Below are 16,171 nucleotides of genomic sequence, written 5' to 3'. Positions count from 1 at the left end.
GAGTGTGGTCGGGATCTATAGGCCAACAGGAGGCGTGATAAGCGGGTTTGTAGGGAACCCCCTTGGAATCTGAGCATCCCCTGTTTGATTATCTGCACTGCTCGGTCTGCCTGGCCGTTTGAGGCCGGCTTGAACGGTGCTGTTCTAACATGGTTAATTCCATTGCCTGCCATGAAGTCCTGGAATTCAGTGCTTGTGAAGCACGGGCCATTGTCGCTGACCAAGATGTCCGGTAGACCGTGGGCGGCGAACTTTGCCCGTAGACTTTCTACCGTGGCGGAGGATGTGCTTGAATTTAAAATGTCACACTCGATCCATTTGGAGTAGGCGTCTACTACAACCAAAAACATTTTCCCCATGAAAGGACCTGCGTAGTCCACATGGATGCGTGACCAAGGCTTGGCGGGCCATGGCCAGGGGCTAAGGGGGGCTTCCCTGGGCGCATGGCCCAGCTGGGCACACGTGTTGCACCTGCGAACACAAAGTTCCAGATCTGCGTCTATCCTTGGCCACCAAACGTGTGACCTGGCAATTGCCTTCATCGTGACAATGCCCGGGTGCCCATTGTGGAGTTCTCTGATGAACACCTCTCTGCCCATCTGGGGCATGACTACGCGGTTTCCTCACAGTAGGCAATCGGCCTGAATCGAGAGTTCATCCTTGCGCCTGTGAAATGGTTTAAATTTCTCAGGCATGCCCTGTACGTGGCTGCCCAGTCCCCATTCAGGACACATTTCTTGACTAGAGACAATAGCGGGTCTCTATTTGTCCAGACTTTAATCTGACGGGCTGTCACGGGTGAGCCTTCGCTTCCGAAAGCTTCAACAGCCATGCCCATCTCAGCACCATGCTCGGTAGCCCCCTCAGTGGTGGCTAGTGGGAGCCTGCTGAGTGCATCGGCGCAGTTTTCGGTGCCCGGTCTGTGCCGAATTGTGTAGTCATAGGCAGCTAACGTGAGTGCCCACCTCTGTATGCGGGCCGATGCGTTTGCATTTATGGCCTTGTTGTCGGCCAAAAGGGACGTTAGGGGTTTGTGATCTGTCTCCAGCTCAAATTTCCTGCCAAACAGGTACTGGTGCATTTTCTTTACCGCATATACACATGCGAGCGCTTCCTTTTCTACCATCCCGTAGCCCCTTTCTGGCTGGGACAGACTCCTGGAGGCATAAGCTACCGGCTGTAACTGACCCTTGGCATTGACATGCTGCAACACACACCCGACACCATAGGACGACGCATCGCATGTTAACACAAGTTTCTTACATGGGTCACATAGCGTTAACAGATTGTTGGAACATAACAAATTGCGTGCTCTATTAAAAGCCCTTTCCTGGCTGTCCTCCCAGACCATTCGCGACCTTTGCGTAGGAACATGTGTAGCGGCTCTAGCAGTGTGCTCAATTTGGGAAGAAAGTTACCGAAATAGTTCAGGAGCCCCAGGAACGAACGCAGCTCCGTCGTGTTACGGGGTCTGGGTGCTCTCTGGATTGCTTCCGTCTTGGATGCAGTAGGGCTGATCCCGTCTGCTGCTACCCTCATCCCCAGGAATTCTACCTCTGGAGCTTGGAAGGCACTTCGCCTTTTTCAGTCGCAGCCCTACCTGGTCCAGTCTGCGTAGCACCTCCTCCAGGTTGTGGAGGTGTTCTTCAGTATCGTAACCCGTAATGAGGATGTCGTCCTGAAAAACCACCGTCCCTGGAATCGACTTGAGGAGGCTTTCCATATTTCGTTGGAAGATCGCGGCGGCCGAGCGAATCCCGAACGGACATCTGTTGTACTCAAACAACCCCTTGTGTGTCGTGATGGTGGTCAGCTTCTTTGACTCATTCGCCAGCTCCTGGGTCATGTAAGCTGAGGTCAGGTCCAATTTTGAAAAAAGTTTGCCACCGGATAGCGTCGCAAAGAGGTCCTCCGCTCTCGGTAGCGGGTACTGGTCTTGGAGTGACACCCGATTGATGGTGGCCTTGTAATCACCGCATATCCTGACCGACCCATCTGCCTTGAGCACCGGCACGATCGGCCTCGCCCAATCACTGAATTCGACTGGCGAGATGATGCCTTCCCTCAACAGGCGGTCCAATTCGCCTTCTATCTTTTCCCGCATCACGTACGGCACCGCTCTGGCCTTGTGGTGTACTGGTCTGGCGTCCGGGTTTATGTGAATCACTACCTTGGCCCCCATGAAAGTGCCAATGCCAGGTTGAAATAATGAGTCAAATTTGTCCAGGACCTGTGAGCATGATACTCGCTCCACAGAGGAAATTGCATTGACATCGCCCCATTTCCAGTTCATGACAGCAAGCCAACTCCTCCCCAGTAGTGCGGGACCGTCCCCTGGGACAATCCAGAGTGGCAATCTGTTCTCTGAATCTTTGTGGGTCACGACTACCGTGGCGCTGCCTAGCACCGGAATGATCTGCTTTGTGTAAGTCCGTAGCTGTGCGTCAATCGGCGATAATTTTGGCCTCCTGGCCTTGGATGCCCACAACTTTTCGAACTGTTTGATACCCATCAGGGACTGGCTGGCACCTGTGTCTAACTCCATTGATACTGGGATGCCATTGAGGAGCACTTTCATCATTATCGGTGGCGTCCTGGTGTATGAACTGTATACGTGCTCCACATGAACTCGCTGAACTTCAGCTTCCAGCGATTTCCCCCAGTGTCCATTTCTGCAATTTCTGCAGGTATTTTGCTCATCTCTGCAAACTCCGGCTGAATGTATGCCTCCACGCCTCCAGCATGAGTTGCGGTTTGAAACAAAATGTCCCTTGCCAGTCGATCGTCCCTGACGGCCCCTGTTATTGTCCTTGAGTGCATCATTAACAGGTGTTGATGGCCCCATTACTGGCCGCATTGTCCCTTGCAATGGCGTGAATCGCTGTACAGCTTGCCATTGTCTCTGTCGAACTCCCCCTCTGGGTTCGACTACATGTTGGGGCATGCCTGACTGCCCTTGTCTGCCTGGAGAACTGTGTGCTGCTTTAACAATGTTGAATCTCTGTCCCAATCATTCCTTAACACAGTACCTCTCGTCTGTTCTGCTAGTGGCCATGCTCACGTGGTTTAAATCCCAGTTTCTTGTCACCATTGATACGTCCTTACTACATAGTATAAATGCACACGAGGCCCATGCTTGAGAGAAGGTCAGTCTGTGACCTGTCCTTTATTCCTTAGCACTCAAGTGATGAAGGTGGGTGGAGCTTCCCCTTTTATACCTGAAGGTCCAGGTTAGGAGTGTCTCCCACCTAGTGGTCAGTGTTCTCATGGTGTACAACTTAGGTCAGTTTATACATGGGTTACAATGCTGGTTGAATACATGACAGTATCCTGCCAGAGGTTAGAATCTTTCACTGAAAACTTACTTTCTTCATGTTCGCACCCAGTTTAGGATAAGGTGGTTTGTTCACCCGACTCCAGTCCACTGGAACCTTGATTTTTTCATAGAGCTGCAGAATCACCAAGGCATCCTCCAGGTCACTGTATCAAAACGGGTTGTAGAGAATTAAATCATTTCCACACAAGCAAATGATTTATCGCTATTGAACTGAGTGTTGTATTAGTAAAATGGCTTATGAATCTTCTATATTATGGGAAAAATATAAATTGAACATTGAAACTGTGTGCTCAGAACAGCTCAGGGTAGGGATGCAGTTATAGATGTGGGTCCAGTCAGAGTCCATGACAATTCAGACCCATGGGGCCAGGGAGGGACCGTTACCGCGAGTTTTCGGCGGCCAATCGGCTAAATCCTAAAAAGTCGGGAGGTGCGCCAGCTTTCTTACGCGACTGAATTTCGGCCCCCATGACGGTGTATTCCGACCCAGAGTCTGGTGTGTGTTTTAAAACCGGAAACCGTTGACTGTCATTAGAAAGGGGAAAATGTGCATTAACCGGAGTTCGGAGCTTTGATAGTGGGACCACAGAGTCCACAGCACAAATTTCTTCCCATAATTCAAAACTGGTGCAAAAGGAATGCTAATAATTGAAAGGATTTTTTGACAAATAGTGAATCTTAGAGCAACGAAAAACATGCAATTCTGTGTAATGGCATCCTGCCATCTACACACCTAGAAATAACTGCTGTATTGGTGGATTGATACAGTTTGTATAATCCATTCATCAATCCAAATTTTAATGGTCTAAACTTGCTACATTTTAAATGGATTTAGCAGACATGGACTGTCAAATGAACATGCTTGATATTTGCTCACTGATTGCACCAGTTCTTGCAGGTCGGAGCTGCCGCGCCGAATGCCGGGTTGGGCCGTACGCTGCTCCTTTGAAGGCCTGACCTGCTGATGGTCGCAGGTCGGGGCCTTCAAAGGAGAATACCACTTCAAGGTACAGCTTATGCTGGAGAGCGACGTCACCAAGGTCCAGGTCACTGATTGGAGCGGCCAGATTGGGGCGCAGGAGCGGTGAATGATCGTAGAGCGATGTGATCGGGGCCCAGGAGAGGTGTTTGTTCGGGGCCCAGAAAAGGCGGAGGGCCCGGGACAGCACGGACCAGCCCACACTGCGATATGTGTGCGCACTAGGTCCATGCAGCAGAGCTGGTCTCCAGTCATCTTGGTTAATCCTTGCCACTGGACCAAGACCTAGTTCTGTCAAGCCCGTGTGGTGGTTGGTGTGCAACGGCCACCACACATTTAAAAAAAAAATCCACGTACAGGCATGTAGTTCTGGACCTGGACCTGGAATATTAGGTCCTTCATTGAAACACCTGTGAACTCATCCCGTTTTGGCGTGGAAGCAAGTCACCCTCGATATGAGGGACCGCCTATGATGAGAATGATTGCACCAGTACTCATTTCAGAGTTAGTGTTTTTTGGATTAATTGTTTGGAGTCCACCTTCGGAAAGCAGGCATTCAGTGCAGTACGTTTTATAACTGGTTGAGTGTGATTTAGCATACTCCCTGAAACCTGATTCATATCCTGACTGCAAATGTAAAACAATTGTAAGAGGGACGAATTTGTTTCAAACAGCGTGCTGGCACCATCTAATGATAGTATGAAACACTGCAGAATTACAGTACCAAACAAAGCACGCAGTTATTAATTAAATTATGCTGAACTACCAACGGTACGGTCATGTCAATATTTCTTGATTTTTAATGCTTCAAGAAGTTTCCAACAGTATTAACGTTGAATGCAATTTACTTAGTGTGCTGTAATTGAACAGAGAGTAATCCATTTAAAATAATCTTGTCTAAAAGTAGCACAAGAGCAAGTGGAGTGCGAGCCACATAAAGCATTCATATCTGAACGTCAATCAAAAAACACACCATTGTTCAGTCTACAACTGACCTCCAGGTGTCCGTCATGACTCAGTGGTAGCACTCTTGCCTCTGAGTCAGAAGGTTGTGGGTTCAAGTCTCACTCCAGAGACTTGAGCACAAAAATCTTGGCTGAACTCCAGGGCAGTGCTGGAGGTGTCGTCTTTCAGATGAGATGTTAAACCGAAGCCCCGTCTGCTCTCTCAAGGGGACGTAAAAGGTCCCAAGGCACTATTTCAAAGAGGAACTGGGGAATTATCCCCGGTGTCCTGGCCTATATTAATGGGAACTTGCTGTGTGCAAATTGGCTAATGCATTTCCTACATTATAACACTGACTACACTTCAAAAGTACGTCATTGGCTGTAAAGTGCTTTGGGACGTCCTGAGGTTGTATTGTAATAGTTTATAATAAAGACTGCCTTGGAGCTCTCGACATGGAACTGGTTACAAAGTAATTATAAGTGTAGATACCATATTCACGGGTGATCAAGCTATACTGCCACAACATTCACTTATTGTGATTGATGCATGTCCATTGGGATTCACTTGGTTTGTGTCCTGTGAGGTGGGCAGTGCAGAATGAACCTGTGCATTACACTGGAGTTATTCTCCAGAATTTCAAGTTTCCCTCACCTATATAAATGGTTCACACGAGGAGTCACACCAAGTGAGTTCATCCAGTTTCTGAATGTCCTTTCCTCTCTTGTTTCACCTACAAGTTTAAAACAATTGTTAATTTGCCTGAATTATTCACAAAGTTATCAAATCACACAAATGCAGCAGCTGCAATCATAATGTCAGCACATGAATTAAAGATCAGCAGTGGAAAAGGAAGTGGCTATGGACATTGTTTATATGAATAGGAATTCGATAAGTCCGTAAAATAGATTATTAGCAAAGATTAAAGCGCACGGAATTGGAGGTAACCCTGTGACATTGGTTGGGAGATAGGAGACAGAGAGTAAGGGTTCCGCTCGGATTGGCAGGATGTGATAGTGGTGTTCCCTAGAGATCTCTACTGGGACCTCGCTTTTCACCATATATATTAATGAGTTGGATGAAGTAATGGAGAGTTGTAATTCAAATTTGCAAATGACACTAAGTTAGGAGATACAGGGGGAGAAATTCAGCTGCTTTGTGCCTCTTGTTAGCAGCTGCGGGGGCGCTAAGGGGTTACTGACCGGGCGTGGCAAAATCACCAAAGTCTGCAAACTTCCATGGCGGTTTTGCGCTGGCTCTACCATCCTTGTGTCGCTCTTTTGCGCCCCAGAGATCGTGACGTCATCTTGTGCGCAGCGCTCCGTTACTATCCCAGATGCAATATTCTCTCCCGCCACCTGCAACATCACCAGGCGTCAACAACGGCAGCTGCAGGAGTCATCGTCACCTCAGCCGGCCGCATGGGGAGCGCTAATTAAAGACAGTGTTGGTCAGGTAGGGCAAAATTTAATTATGTCCCCAGTGTGTTGTATTTTTTTTGGACCCCGCTATTGCTCAGCTCTGCACTCTGAGTACTTGGGGCTTCTATGGACATAGCTCAGGTGCCATTGCCCAATACAGACAGCAAGAAAACTCAGTCACTCCAGCATTGGTCCTTCTCTTTAAGATAGGAAAGGAGCCTGTACAGATGGCAGTGCTGCACGGAACATTGTGCAGCGATCTGCCGATACCGCCCCTCTCACTCCCTTTAGCACTCTGAGGGAAATGATGGCGCTCGATTTAGTGCTCTACTTCCCTCATGGTGCGCTAACGCGGAACATAAGAACATAAGAATTAGGAGCAGGAGTAGGCCATTCGGCCCCTCAAACCTGCTCCGCCATTCAATAAGATCATGGCTGAACTCCTACCTCAACTCCACTTTTCTGCACTATCCCCATATCCCTTGATTCCCTTAATATCCAAAGTTCCTGTCAGCTGGAAAACTTTTTCGCCCGCCGATACTTTTGCACTTCTGCAAAAGTAATCGTCCCAAACGGAGCGCTACGCAATTTCTAGCCCACAGCAAATTGTATTGATGGGAGCACGAATTTACAAAGGGACATAGACAGACTAAATGAGTAGGCAAAATTATGGCAGCTGGAGTCAGGTCACCTCTTCACCTTCTCAGCTTGAGTGAAAAAAGCATTATAAAAGCCCTAAATATCCAAATCTGTCTTTATAACTGTAACCCCCCCACCTCTGGTAACATCGCAGTGAATCTAGGCTGTATCTTTCCCACGCCTTTTATATTCTTCCTTTATAAAAGGCGTGGGGTGCCAGAAACTGTGCACAATACTCCACTGGCAATCCACATACCCTCATTTGTGTTGAATAATTAATAGAACAAATTTAATTTAATAGAACAAATTAAGAAACCATTTTGAAAAATTGCACTCATTTGTGCTGACTGGCTCTATGACAGTAATACTGTTTCTACATTTCCACCGTCAGCCTGACCTCTTGGCTGGTGAGTTAGCACGATAGTAAATTCACCACTCGCCGTTCTTCCAGTGAGAAGCCTCACTTAAAGGGAACATTGGAACAGGAGAAAGCCATTCAGCCCAAGCCTGTTCAGCCATTCAATGAGATCATGGCTGATCTATGACCTAACTCCATATTCCCACCTTTGGCCCATATTCCTTAGAACATAAGAATTAGGAACAGGAGTAGGCCATCTAGCCCCTCGAGCCTGCTCCGCCATTCAACAAGATCATGGCTGACTTTAGTTAACTTTAGTTAACAAAAATCTATCAATCTCAGAGTTAACTTTAACAGTTGACCTAGCATCAACTTCCGATTGCGGAAGAGAGTTCCAAACTTCTACCACCCTTTAAACATGGAAGTGTTTCCTAATTTCATTCTTGAAAGTCTCTGTAAAGTCCTGTCCCCTCAGTACAGATTCACACGAGGCATGTAGTGAAGTCAAGGTCACTCTGGACCTGCACCTTTATTTCACAGCTCTGGAATGCTGCACTTGCCTGAGACCTGTCCTTATATACCTGTCTCTTGCAAGTGCACCCCTGGTGGTAAGTTATGCTGGTGGTTACAGGTCATATCTTATTACAGTCATGTATAGCATGTTAGGATACAGTTATACATAATAATGTAAGATACATGACAGTCTCGGCTCTAATTTTTAGACTATGCCCCCTAGACTCCCCAACCAGCGGAAATAGTTTCTCTCTGTCTACTCTATCTGTTGCTCTTAATATCTTGAAAACTTTGATCAAATCACTCCTTAACCTTCTAAATTCCAGGGAATGCAACCCTAATTTGTGTAATCTCTTCTCATAATTTAACCATTATTTAACCTGGTAAATCTACACTGCACTGCACTCCCTCCAAGGCCAATATATCCTTCCTAAGGTGTGGTACCAGAACTGCTCACAGTACTCCAGGTCTGGTATAACCAGAACTTTGTATCGCTGGAGCATAACTTCTACCCCCTTGTATTCTAGTCCTCTGGATATAAAGGCCAGCATTCCATTAGCCTTTTTGATTATTTTCTGAACCTGATCATGACATTTTAATGATCTATGTATATGGACCCCAAGTCTCTCTGGACCTCCACTGTTTCTGGTTTTTCACCATTTAGAAAGTACTCTGTTCTATTCTTTTTAGGACCAAAGTGGATGACCTCACATTTGCCTACATTGAAATTCATATGCCACATTTTTGCCCATTTGCTTAATCTATTAATATCACTTTATATTTTTTTTATGCTTCCATTTACACTGCTTACAATGCCACCGATCTTTGTCATTGGCAAACTTGGATATGTGGCTTTCTGTCCCATCATCTAAAGTCGTTAATAAATGCGGGAGCACAGGTCTGCGACCGGACTAAAGCATGTAGTGCCGATTCTCCGACCTGTGCACCCTTTCACTGAGGTTCACTGCTGGGAAGGCAGAATCGGTAAGTTTGTCCTACAACATGGGGCTAGCTAGTAGCAGTGATGGGGCAGGCAGCTACCAAATGGGATCGGAGACTGAACTAACCATACCGTTTGCAGGCAGAGAGATTTTACACGGTCAGAAGCATTTAAATTTTTTCAGACGCTTACCCTCCAGGAGGCTCCAGTCTATATCCTGGTTCTCGGGCTTCTGAAGAGCTGGATATTTATTGAACAGATTAGCAACAAATGCCAAGTTTAGCTTGGGGTTTCCACGGACAACATCTGTTGCTGTGACAAACTGTCTGCAGCCAAGCCTGTCTGCCTGCTGAAGCATAGACTCTGCTCGTTTCAAGTCATCATTTTCCTGTACAAATGATTGAAGTATTTGTGATTTACCATCCAAATTGTTTTTTTAAAAAGCCAGGCCAAAATCCTTTAAACATATTGTCTCGTACACTTTATAACCAAAATCCATTTCATTTCCCTGCTCCCCCCCTTAACTGTCCTTAATTAAATTTAAAAACAAGAATTTCTGATCAAGCCTGTTAACCAGTGTGTTACGCAGAAGAATTAACCTGTTAACTATTGTGTTATAAGAACTAAAATGTTGCAGAAGGAAATTAAACTCATTAACCAATGCATTACACAGGGGAAGTTAAACCCATTAGCCAGTTTGTTGCAAAGGTAAATTAAACTCGTTAATCAATGCATTACATGGAGCAATTAAATTCCCATTGACCATTAAGAAATGAACCACGGTTAACTAATGCATTATTAAACGCATTAACGTGTGTTACACAGGGGAAGTTAAACCTGTTAACCAGTGTGTTAGACAAGGGACGTTAAACCAGTTAACTTGTGTGCAACTCACAGAGGAAGTGAAACCCATTATTCAGTCTGTTACACAGAGGAACTAAATTCCTGTTAATCTTTAAGTGTTCCTCTTTTAATAGGTCGGAATCAATCTTTGATCAAACTAAATCTTATTTTTCACGGTTTGAGAAGTGTAACATGAAAAGATGCATTGGACAAACGGGTCACGGGAAGGCTGCAAGATTTAGTACCTACATTAATACCAGACATATCAACCGGAATCTGAGTTTCTCCCTCTTCATTGCCTTTTGGTGCGATTTGATTGAGAAGGTGGAAGTAAGCTTTTGAATCCTGTGGAATTAGTGAGAAGACTTAGAAACTGGCATATTCATTACAAAAACAGGTACACTGAAAGAATGCCGCTTTAACTACATATTTCCCATTGCTTCTGAAAGGAAGACTAAATCCCGCACGCCAAGATAAATGGGAATAATCAAAAGCTAATTCAGTTGATCAAATACATTGGGGCCGAAATTCAGGCCTGCCAGAAACGTGGCGCACCGACGATTTTTTACCTGGTTTTACCGCCAGGTGCGATGATTTTCTGATCGATTTTCTCCACTTTGAACTTTTTTTTGTGGCGGATTGGAAGTTGGTCATAACGGGGGCGGAAGTGCGGCAGTAAGTCATGGCGAGGGGTGAAAGTTGGGGTGGGACCGAGTCTCCGCCGCTGTCGGTCAGCGGCGGAGCGGTGGTGATGTCACTGCGTGTGTTCGTCACCACGCTCTCTCCCCTTATTTAAAGGGAAGAGAATCGGCGATTCTGCAGGTTTGGCCACTGGGCCACCAGGGAGGATTTCGGTCGGGCCAGCGGCTTGGCACCCAAGAGGGGGTGCCAGGCTGCCTGTTGCGGCCCGGCCAAATCGGGGGCAATAATTGGCCTGCTGAATGGGAAGTCAGCCAGCAAAAATAAAAGCTTGGCCACCACGGCAGTGCGCTCTCCCTTTGAAGGGCCACTGCGCTACCTTACCTCACGCACACAGAACAAGGTGCACTGACAGAAAAAGCTGTCGGGAGCACCGCGCGGCGGATCAACGATCTTTGCAGGTAAATTTGGAGCAGAGTGAGCTGGAGGTGCGGGAGATCGGCGGTGCACACTTTGATGATGTGCTTGTGACGGTTGGCAACAGCGGGGTGGAAGTGGGGAAAGGTTGAAAAATCCCGGAGGTGAATTTGGGTCGTGGCGGGCAATCGACTGCAACGCGGCAGCCACTCGATTCCGCCGCACGGTAACGGGCCTTATCCGGACCCTGAATTTCGGCCCCATTATCTCTAGGCACATTAAACCCACCTTAAATCCAATACATTAAAAAACGGTTTGAACAGATACCTTCATCAGGTTACAGAAGTCAGTCAGCTTTTGAGTTCGCCCACATAACAACAGTCCAGAAACACGAGACATCCAAGGGGCAGCATTAAGAGTTCAAACAAACAAAGAGTAGAGGAAAGTAAAACCTGGAGAGGATTTAGCATTGAAGGGAGACACATTGAGGGTAAAACATTCAAGGGACCATTGCTGTTGTCCTGCAGCAAGCAGTAAAGACATGGTGAATATGCTTCCAGTCATGTTGCAATTACCTCCTCTAATAGATGATACTTGGAAATGCACTGAAATTGTACTTTAATGAAGTTTCATAGGGTATGGTGGTGTAGTGATTATGTTACTGGACTAATAACCCAGAGAACATGAGTTCACTACCAACATGGCAGTTTGAGAATTTGAAATCAGTTTTTAAAAAGTCTGGAAATCAAAAGTTGGTATCAGTAAAAGTGACCATGAAGCTGTCCGATTGTTGTAAAAGCCCAACTGGCTCATTAATCCTTTAAGGAATGAAACCTGCCCTCCTAACTCAGTCTGGCTGATATGTGACTCCAGTCCCACCCTAATGTGGTAACTCTTAACTGAAGTGATCTAGCTAACCACTCTGTTGCATTAAACCGCTATCAGTGGTTCAAGAGGGCAGCCCAACGCCACCTTAGGGCAACTGGGGAAGGACAATAAATGCTGGCCTTGCTAGCAACGCCCACATCATGAGAATGATTGGAAAAAAAGCTTTAAATTTGTTTCATTTATGGCAATAAAAGTCTGTAACAGTCCTTTTCTTTGTAAGACTCTCCTTTTATATTAATTGGATGTGCTTTAATGTTTTTTTAATGTCTGTGGATTGGTCTAGAGTAAGCTTGGCTTGGTTGTAGTGCTCTCTCCTCAAGACAAGAAGGTTGTGAGTTCAAGCCACACTCCGGGACCGAGCAGGTATCCCAGGCTGACATTTCAGTATTGAGGGAAGATTGCACCGTAGGAGGTGCTGATTTTCGGAAGAGACATTAAACAGAGTTTAGGTAGTTGCAAGAGATCCCATGGCACCATTTAAGGAGCAGCAGGGAGGTCTCCGACAGCCTGGACAACAGTCCTCACTCAAACACCACCACCAAAAACAGATTGTGGCCCTTTATCAGTGGCTGTTTGTGGGATCTTGCTGTGCACAAGATGGCTGCATTTTCCCATGAAACTAATTCATTTTATGAGAAAATCTTTGGGACATCCCACAGACATTAAAGTCACTGCACGGATGCAAGACCTTTCCTCTTTCATATATGTGTTATAAATTAAACAATAAGAATAAATATTACTGATTGAGTGAGTGTAACTCCATGTAAAGGTAAATATTTCTCTTTCTTTGGATATTTCTATTTCTATCAAAGGGTAGATCTAACCATACAGATCGAGAGTCTCATTATACCAACTGTGCCAAGGACTGGAATATCCAGGCTTGAGTCCCAGTTTCTGGTGCCCCTCTGGATGTTGAGCCCAAGTGTAAACCAGAAAGTCAGGAACTGCACTGGGCAGAGGGGAAGGACCTTACCCAGTCCCCCTGGTATCTGAACCAGGAATGGTACAAAATCACCAGCCAGACTGACAGTACTCCTGGTCAAAGATGCCAAGGCTGTAGGAGACCCAGATGTTACAAGTTTCTGACAGTATTCTCCCTATTTTGATATAGCACGTACAAATTCTGCTTCTTATTGTTGCTGTTTTGCTCATTAATAAACTACTGAGTTTGTGTCCAGAATGCAGGCAAGTACAGATGTTTTGCTAACTATCAGAACAGGTTTATGCAACAGTACAAGAAAAACCAAGGCTGAGAAAAGGCCATTCAGCCCATGAAAGCTCAATGCTCTAGTAGCAATGATCCCACCTTGGCATCCAACTGCTTTGTGTACATCATTAATTTTTTAGTCCCTACTATCCTGTGCTAGCAGCTTTTTTTATTCGTTCATGGGATGTGGGTGTCGCTGGCAAGGCCAGCATTTATTGCCCATCCCTAATTGCCCTTGAGAAGGTGGTGGTGAGCCGCCTTCTTGAACTGCTACAGTCCGTGTGGTGAAGGAACTCCCACAGTGAGGGAGGGAGTTCCAGAATTTTGACCCAACGATGATGAAGGAACGACGATATAATTCCAAGTCAGGGTAGTATGGGAATTGGAGGGGAACTTGGAGGTGGTGGTGTTCCCATGCACCTGCTGCCCTTGCCCTTCTAGGTGGTAGCAAGTTTGGGAGGTGCTGCCGAAGAAGCCTTGGTGAGTTGCTGCAGTGCCTCTTGTAGATGGTACACACTGCAGCCACGGTATGCCGGTGGTGGAGGGAGTGAATGTTTAAGGTGGTGGATGGGATGCCAAGGGCAGTCACTCTCTCCTCACCTCTGGAATTCAGCGCTTTTGTCCATGTTTGGACTAAGGCTGTAATGAGGCCTAGTGCTCAGTGGTCCTGGCGGAACCCAAACTGGGCATTGGTGAGCAGGTTATTAGTGAGCAAGTGCTGCTTGATAGCACTGTCGACAACACCTTTCATCACTTTGCTGATGATTGAGAGAATGTTTATTCCAAACATTCATTGAATGAAGAAGTTATTCTTAATATCTGTTTTAAAATGACTTTTCACTAATTAAAACTTCTGTCTGTGCAAGTGCAACGGTCACAAGAACATTTTATAATGTTAGCACTCATGAAGCATGTTATGTATTAATGCTTGGGGGTCATCAGACACCAGAGAGCGCCGCGGTCAGAGGTCATGGGGCTGTACGCATGTGGCATGTGTGCTTGGTCACCTGTATATAAGCTGGGTGTCTTTGTCACGCAGGCACTCTTGAGCTGGAATAAAGATGGATCAGGTTGCACCTGAGTGAGTTTACAGTAACCAGACTCTTGAGTCATTGCAAAGCAGAGTGTCGCTCAACTGGTGGGCTCACTCGCAATTTCCCTGATGATTTAAAATTGAGGAAGATTTGGAGGGTTGTGAATCGGGGTTCTCATCTCCATGCCCAATTAGGTGATCACCCTCCCATTAAACAAGGCTCCACACATAACATTTACCCCATGACGCTACTTTTGGGCAATCATTTTAACATTGGCACTAGGTTGGTCAATTGCACATACACCTTGAACAATTTCATACAACATTTGGGGGAAGATATTAGGGAGCTGCAGGCAGTGGCATTTACAGTGATCGGACTTACTTGAGTTTCTTCTATTGATGACTAATTTTTTTTAAATAGGAAAGACATTACTTTTACAGACATTGACTACTTCAAAAGAGTCCCCTCATTAATTGACACTAATGCAGTGCTCTGATTCACCAATATAGTGCACCACAGATTGGTGGGGCGGGGTAACCCCTCTCCCATTGGAACTCAGACCTCAGCTGAGCCATCTCAGGAGGTTGTGACCGGTCATCTTGAGTGGCGAATGCTGAATGTCACAAATCAACCGACATCACTAACATAGATTATCTGGTCATTCCTCTCACTGATGTTTGTGGGACTTTGCTATGTGCAAATTGACTATCCTGTTTGCCTACATTGCAAAGTACTTCATTGGCTGTAGATGCTTTGGGAAGTCTTGAGGATGTGAAAGCTGCTTTTGCAAAGGATTTAGGATAAAATAATTGATAAAAGCAGGAAGCAATGGAACATTTTCTTTTTAAAGTGCTAAATTACCATTACAAAGGTTCAGGAGGGGGATTGTCAAAACACTGGCAGCTCTGCCTTTTGCAACCAGTGGCAGCACCAAGGGTTCAGAAGGTCTGTTATAGCATAGGCCCAAGTGCAGACTGAAAACTATCCTACTCTTCCCAACAACGTGGCTTAATACTAAAGAATGGAAGAAAAAGCAAAGTACCCCTATGAAAGTTGTGCTACACCAGCTATCCTGAGGGCCAATGTGAGCTAAGACTGCCCTGAGTGAATTCTCAGGGCAGCTTGAGATGTCCAATAAATGCAGCCTTGCCAGTGTCGCCCACAACCCGAGAACAAATTACAAACAAATAAAAGTGTGGGAAGTTCAGAGTTGTGGACCCATTAGGAACTGAACAGAGAGTTCTCAAACATTTCCTTACACTAAGAACTGCAGCCTTGTTAAATCATATAAAGCACAATTCCATGAAAGAACACAAGCTGCCAACAGCCTCGATTAAAAATTTTGGGTGGATCATATTCCAGTTAATTTAAAATCCGTATTCCATCAGCTTCTCTCATTAATGTGACAATGAATGAGCTTATCATTTGTACCTTGATGTCACTGCTGAAATTGTTAACTTTTTGGCAGCCGGCACCTTCCAGATGGTAGTTAGCCCATCGTAGCAGAAGCTCCTCAGGGGACAGTTTCATCAGGTCCTCCAGATCTTCACCCTCTCGGAGCAGGGCAATCAGTGCTAGAAACAAACAACTCTTGTAAATTACAATGGCTGCTCCCTGTTACTAACAACTCGTTAAGGATGGTCAGCATCCTGTAGTGGTGATTTGATAGAGACCAAAAGGGAGTAACAAATGGCACACTTCCATATGAATAATAACTGTACTGCACTGACCACCAGCTCCAAGTGGGGGGAGGGGCAGAAACGAATTCGCACAGTTACATAAAAAGTATAGGTTCTATGACATAAAGCTGTAATTGACAACTCCATTTCTCCCCAAACTCATTGTTGCTGAATGACCACAGTAGCATAATGGTTATGTAACTGGACTAATAATCTAGAGGCCTGGGCAAGTGATCCAGATCACTGCAGTTCAAATCCCACCACTGCAGCTAGGGATATTAAATAAATCTGGAATATAAAAGCTAGTATGTTACCATGTTGGATTATTGTTT

At 45.8% G+C, this 16,171-nt stretch overlaps 2 protein-coding genes across 3 annotated transcripts in view; one reads left to right on the top strand and one right to left on the bottom strand.

The window, feature by feature from the left end:
- Positions 1–16,171, top strand: part of LOC139276301 (leucine-rich repeat-containing protein 63) — a 357,062-nt gene that overhangs the window by 116,784 nt on the left and 224,107 nt on the right. The gene's annotated exons all lie outside the window — the stretch shown is intronic.
- Positions 1–16,171, bottom strand: part of lcp1 (lymphocyte cytosolic protein 1 (L-plastin)) — a 78,539-nt gene that overhangs the window by 12,659 nt on the left and 49,709 nt on the right. For both annotated transcript variants that reach the window (XM_070894084.1, XM_070894085.1), the window contains exons 8-12: positions 15,592–15,734; positions 10,225–10,320; positions 9,325–9,520; positions 5,916–5,994; positions 3,366–3,480 (exon numbers count right to left, since the gene is read on the bottom strand). In XM_070894084.1, the coding sequence (XP_070750185.1) occupies positions 3,366–3,480; positions 5,916–5,994; positions 9,325–9,520; positions 10,225–10,320; positions 15,592–15,734 (629 nt within the window). The remainder of the gene's footprint in view (positions 1–3,365; positions 3,481–5,915; positions 5,995–9,324; positions 9,521–10,224; positions 10,321–15,591; positions 15,735–16,171) is intronic.

Source organism: Pristiophorus japonicus, chromosome 11 (assembly GCF_044704955.1).
Source record: "Pristiophorus japonicus isolate sPriJap1 chromosome 11, sPriJap1.hap1, whole genome shotgun sequence".
Classification (NCBI taxonomy): domain Eukaryota; kingdom Metazoa; phylum Chordata; class Chondrichthyes; family Pristiophoridae; genus Pristiophorus; species Pristiophorus japonicus.
The sequence above is the reverse complement of the archived record's forward strand: the minus strand, read 5'-3'. Positions and strand labels throughout refer to the sequence as shown.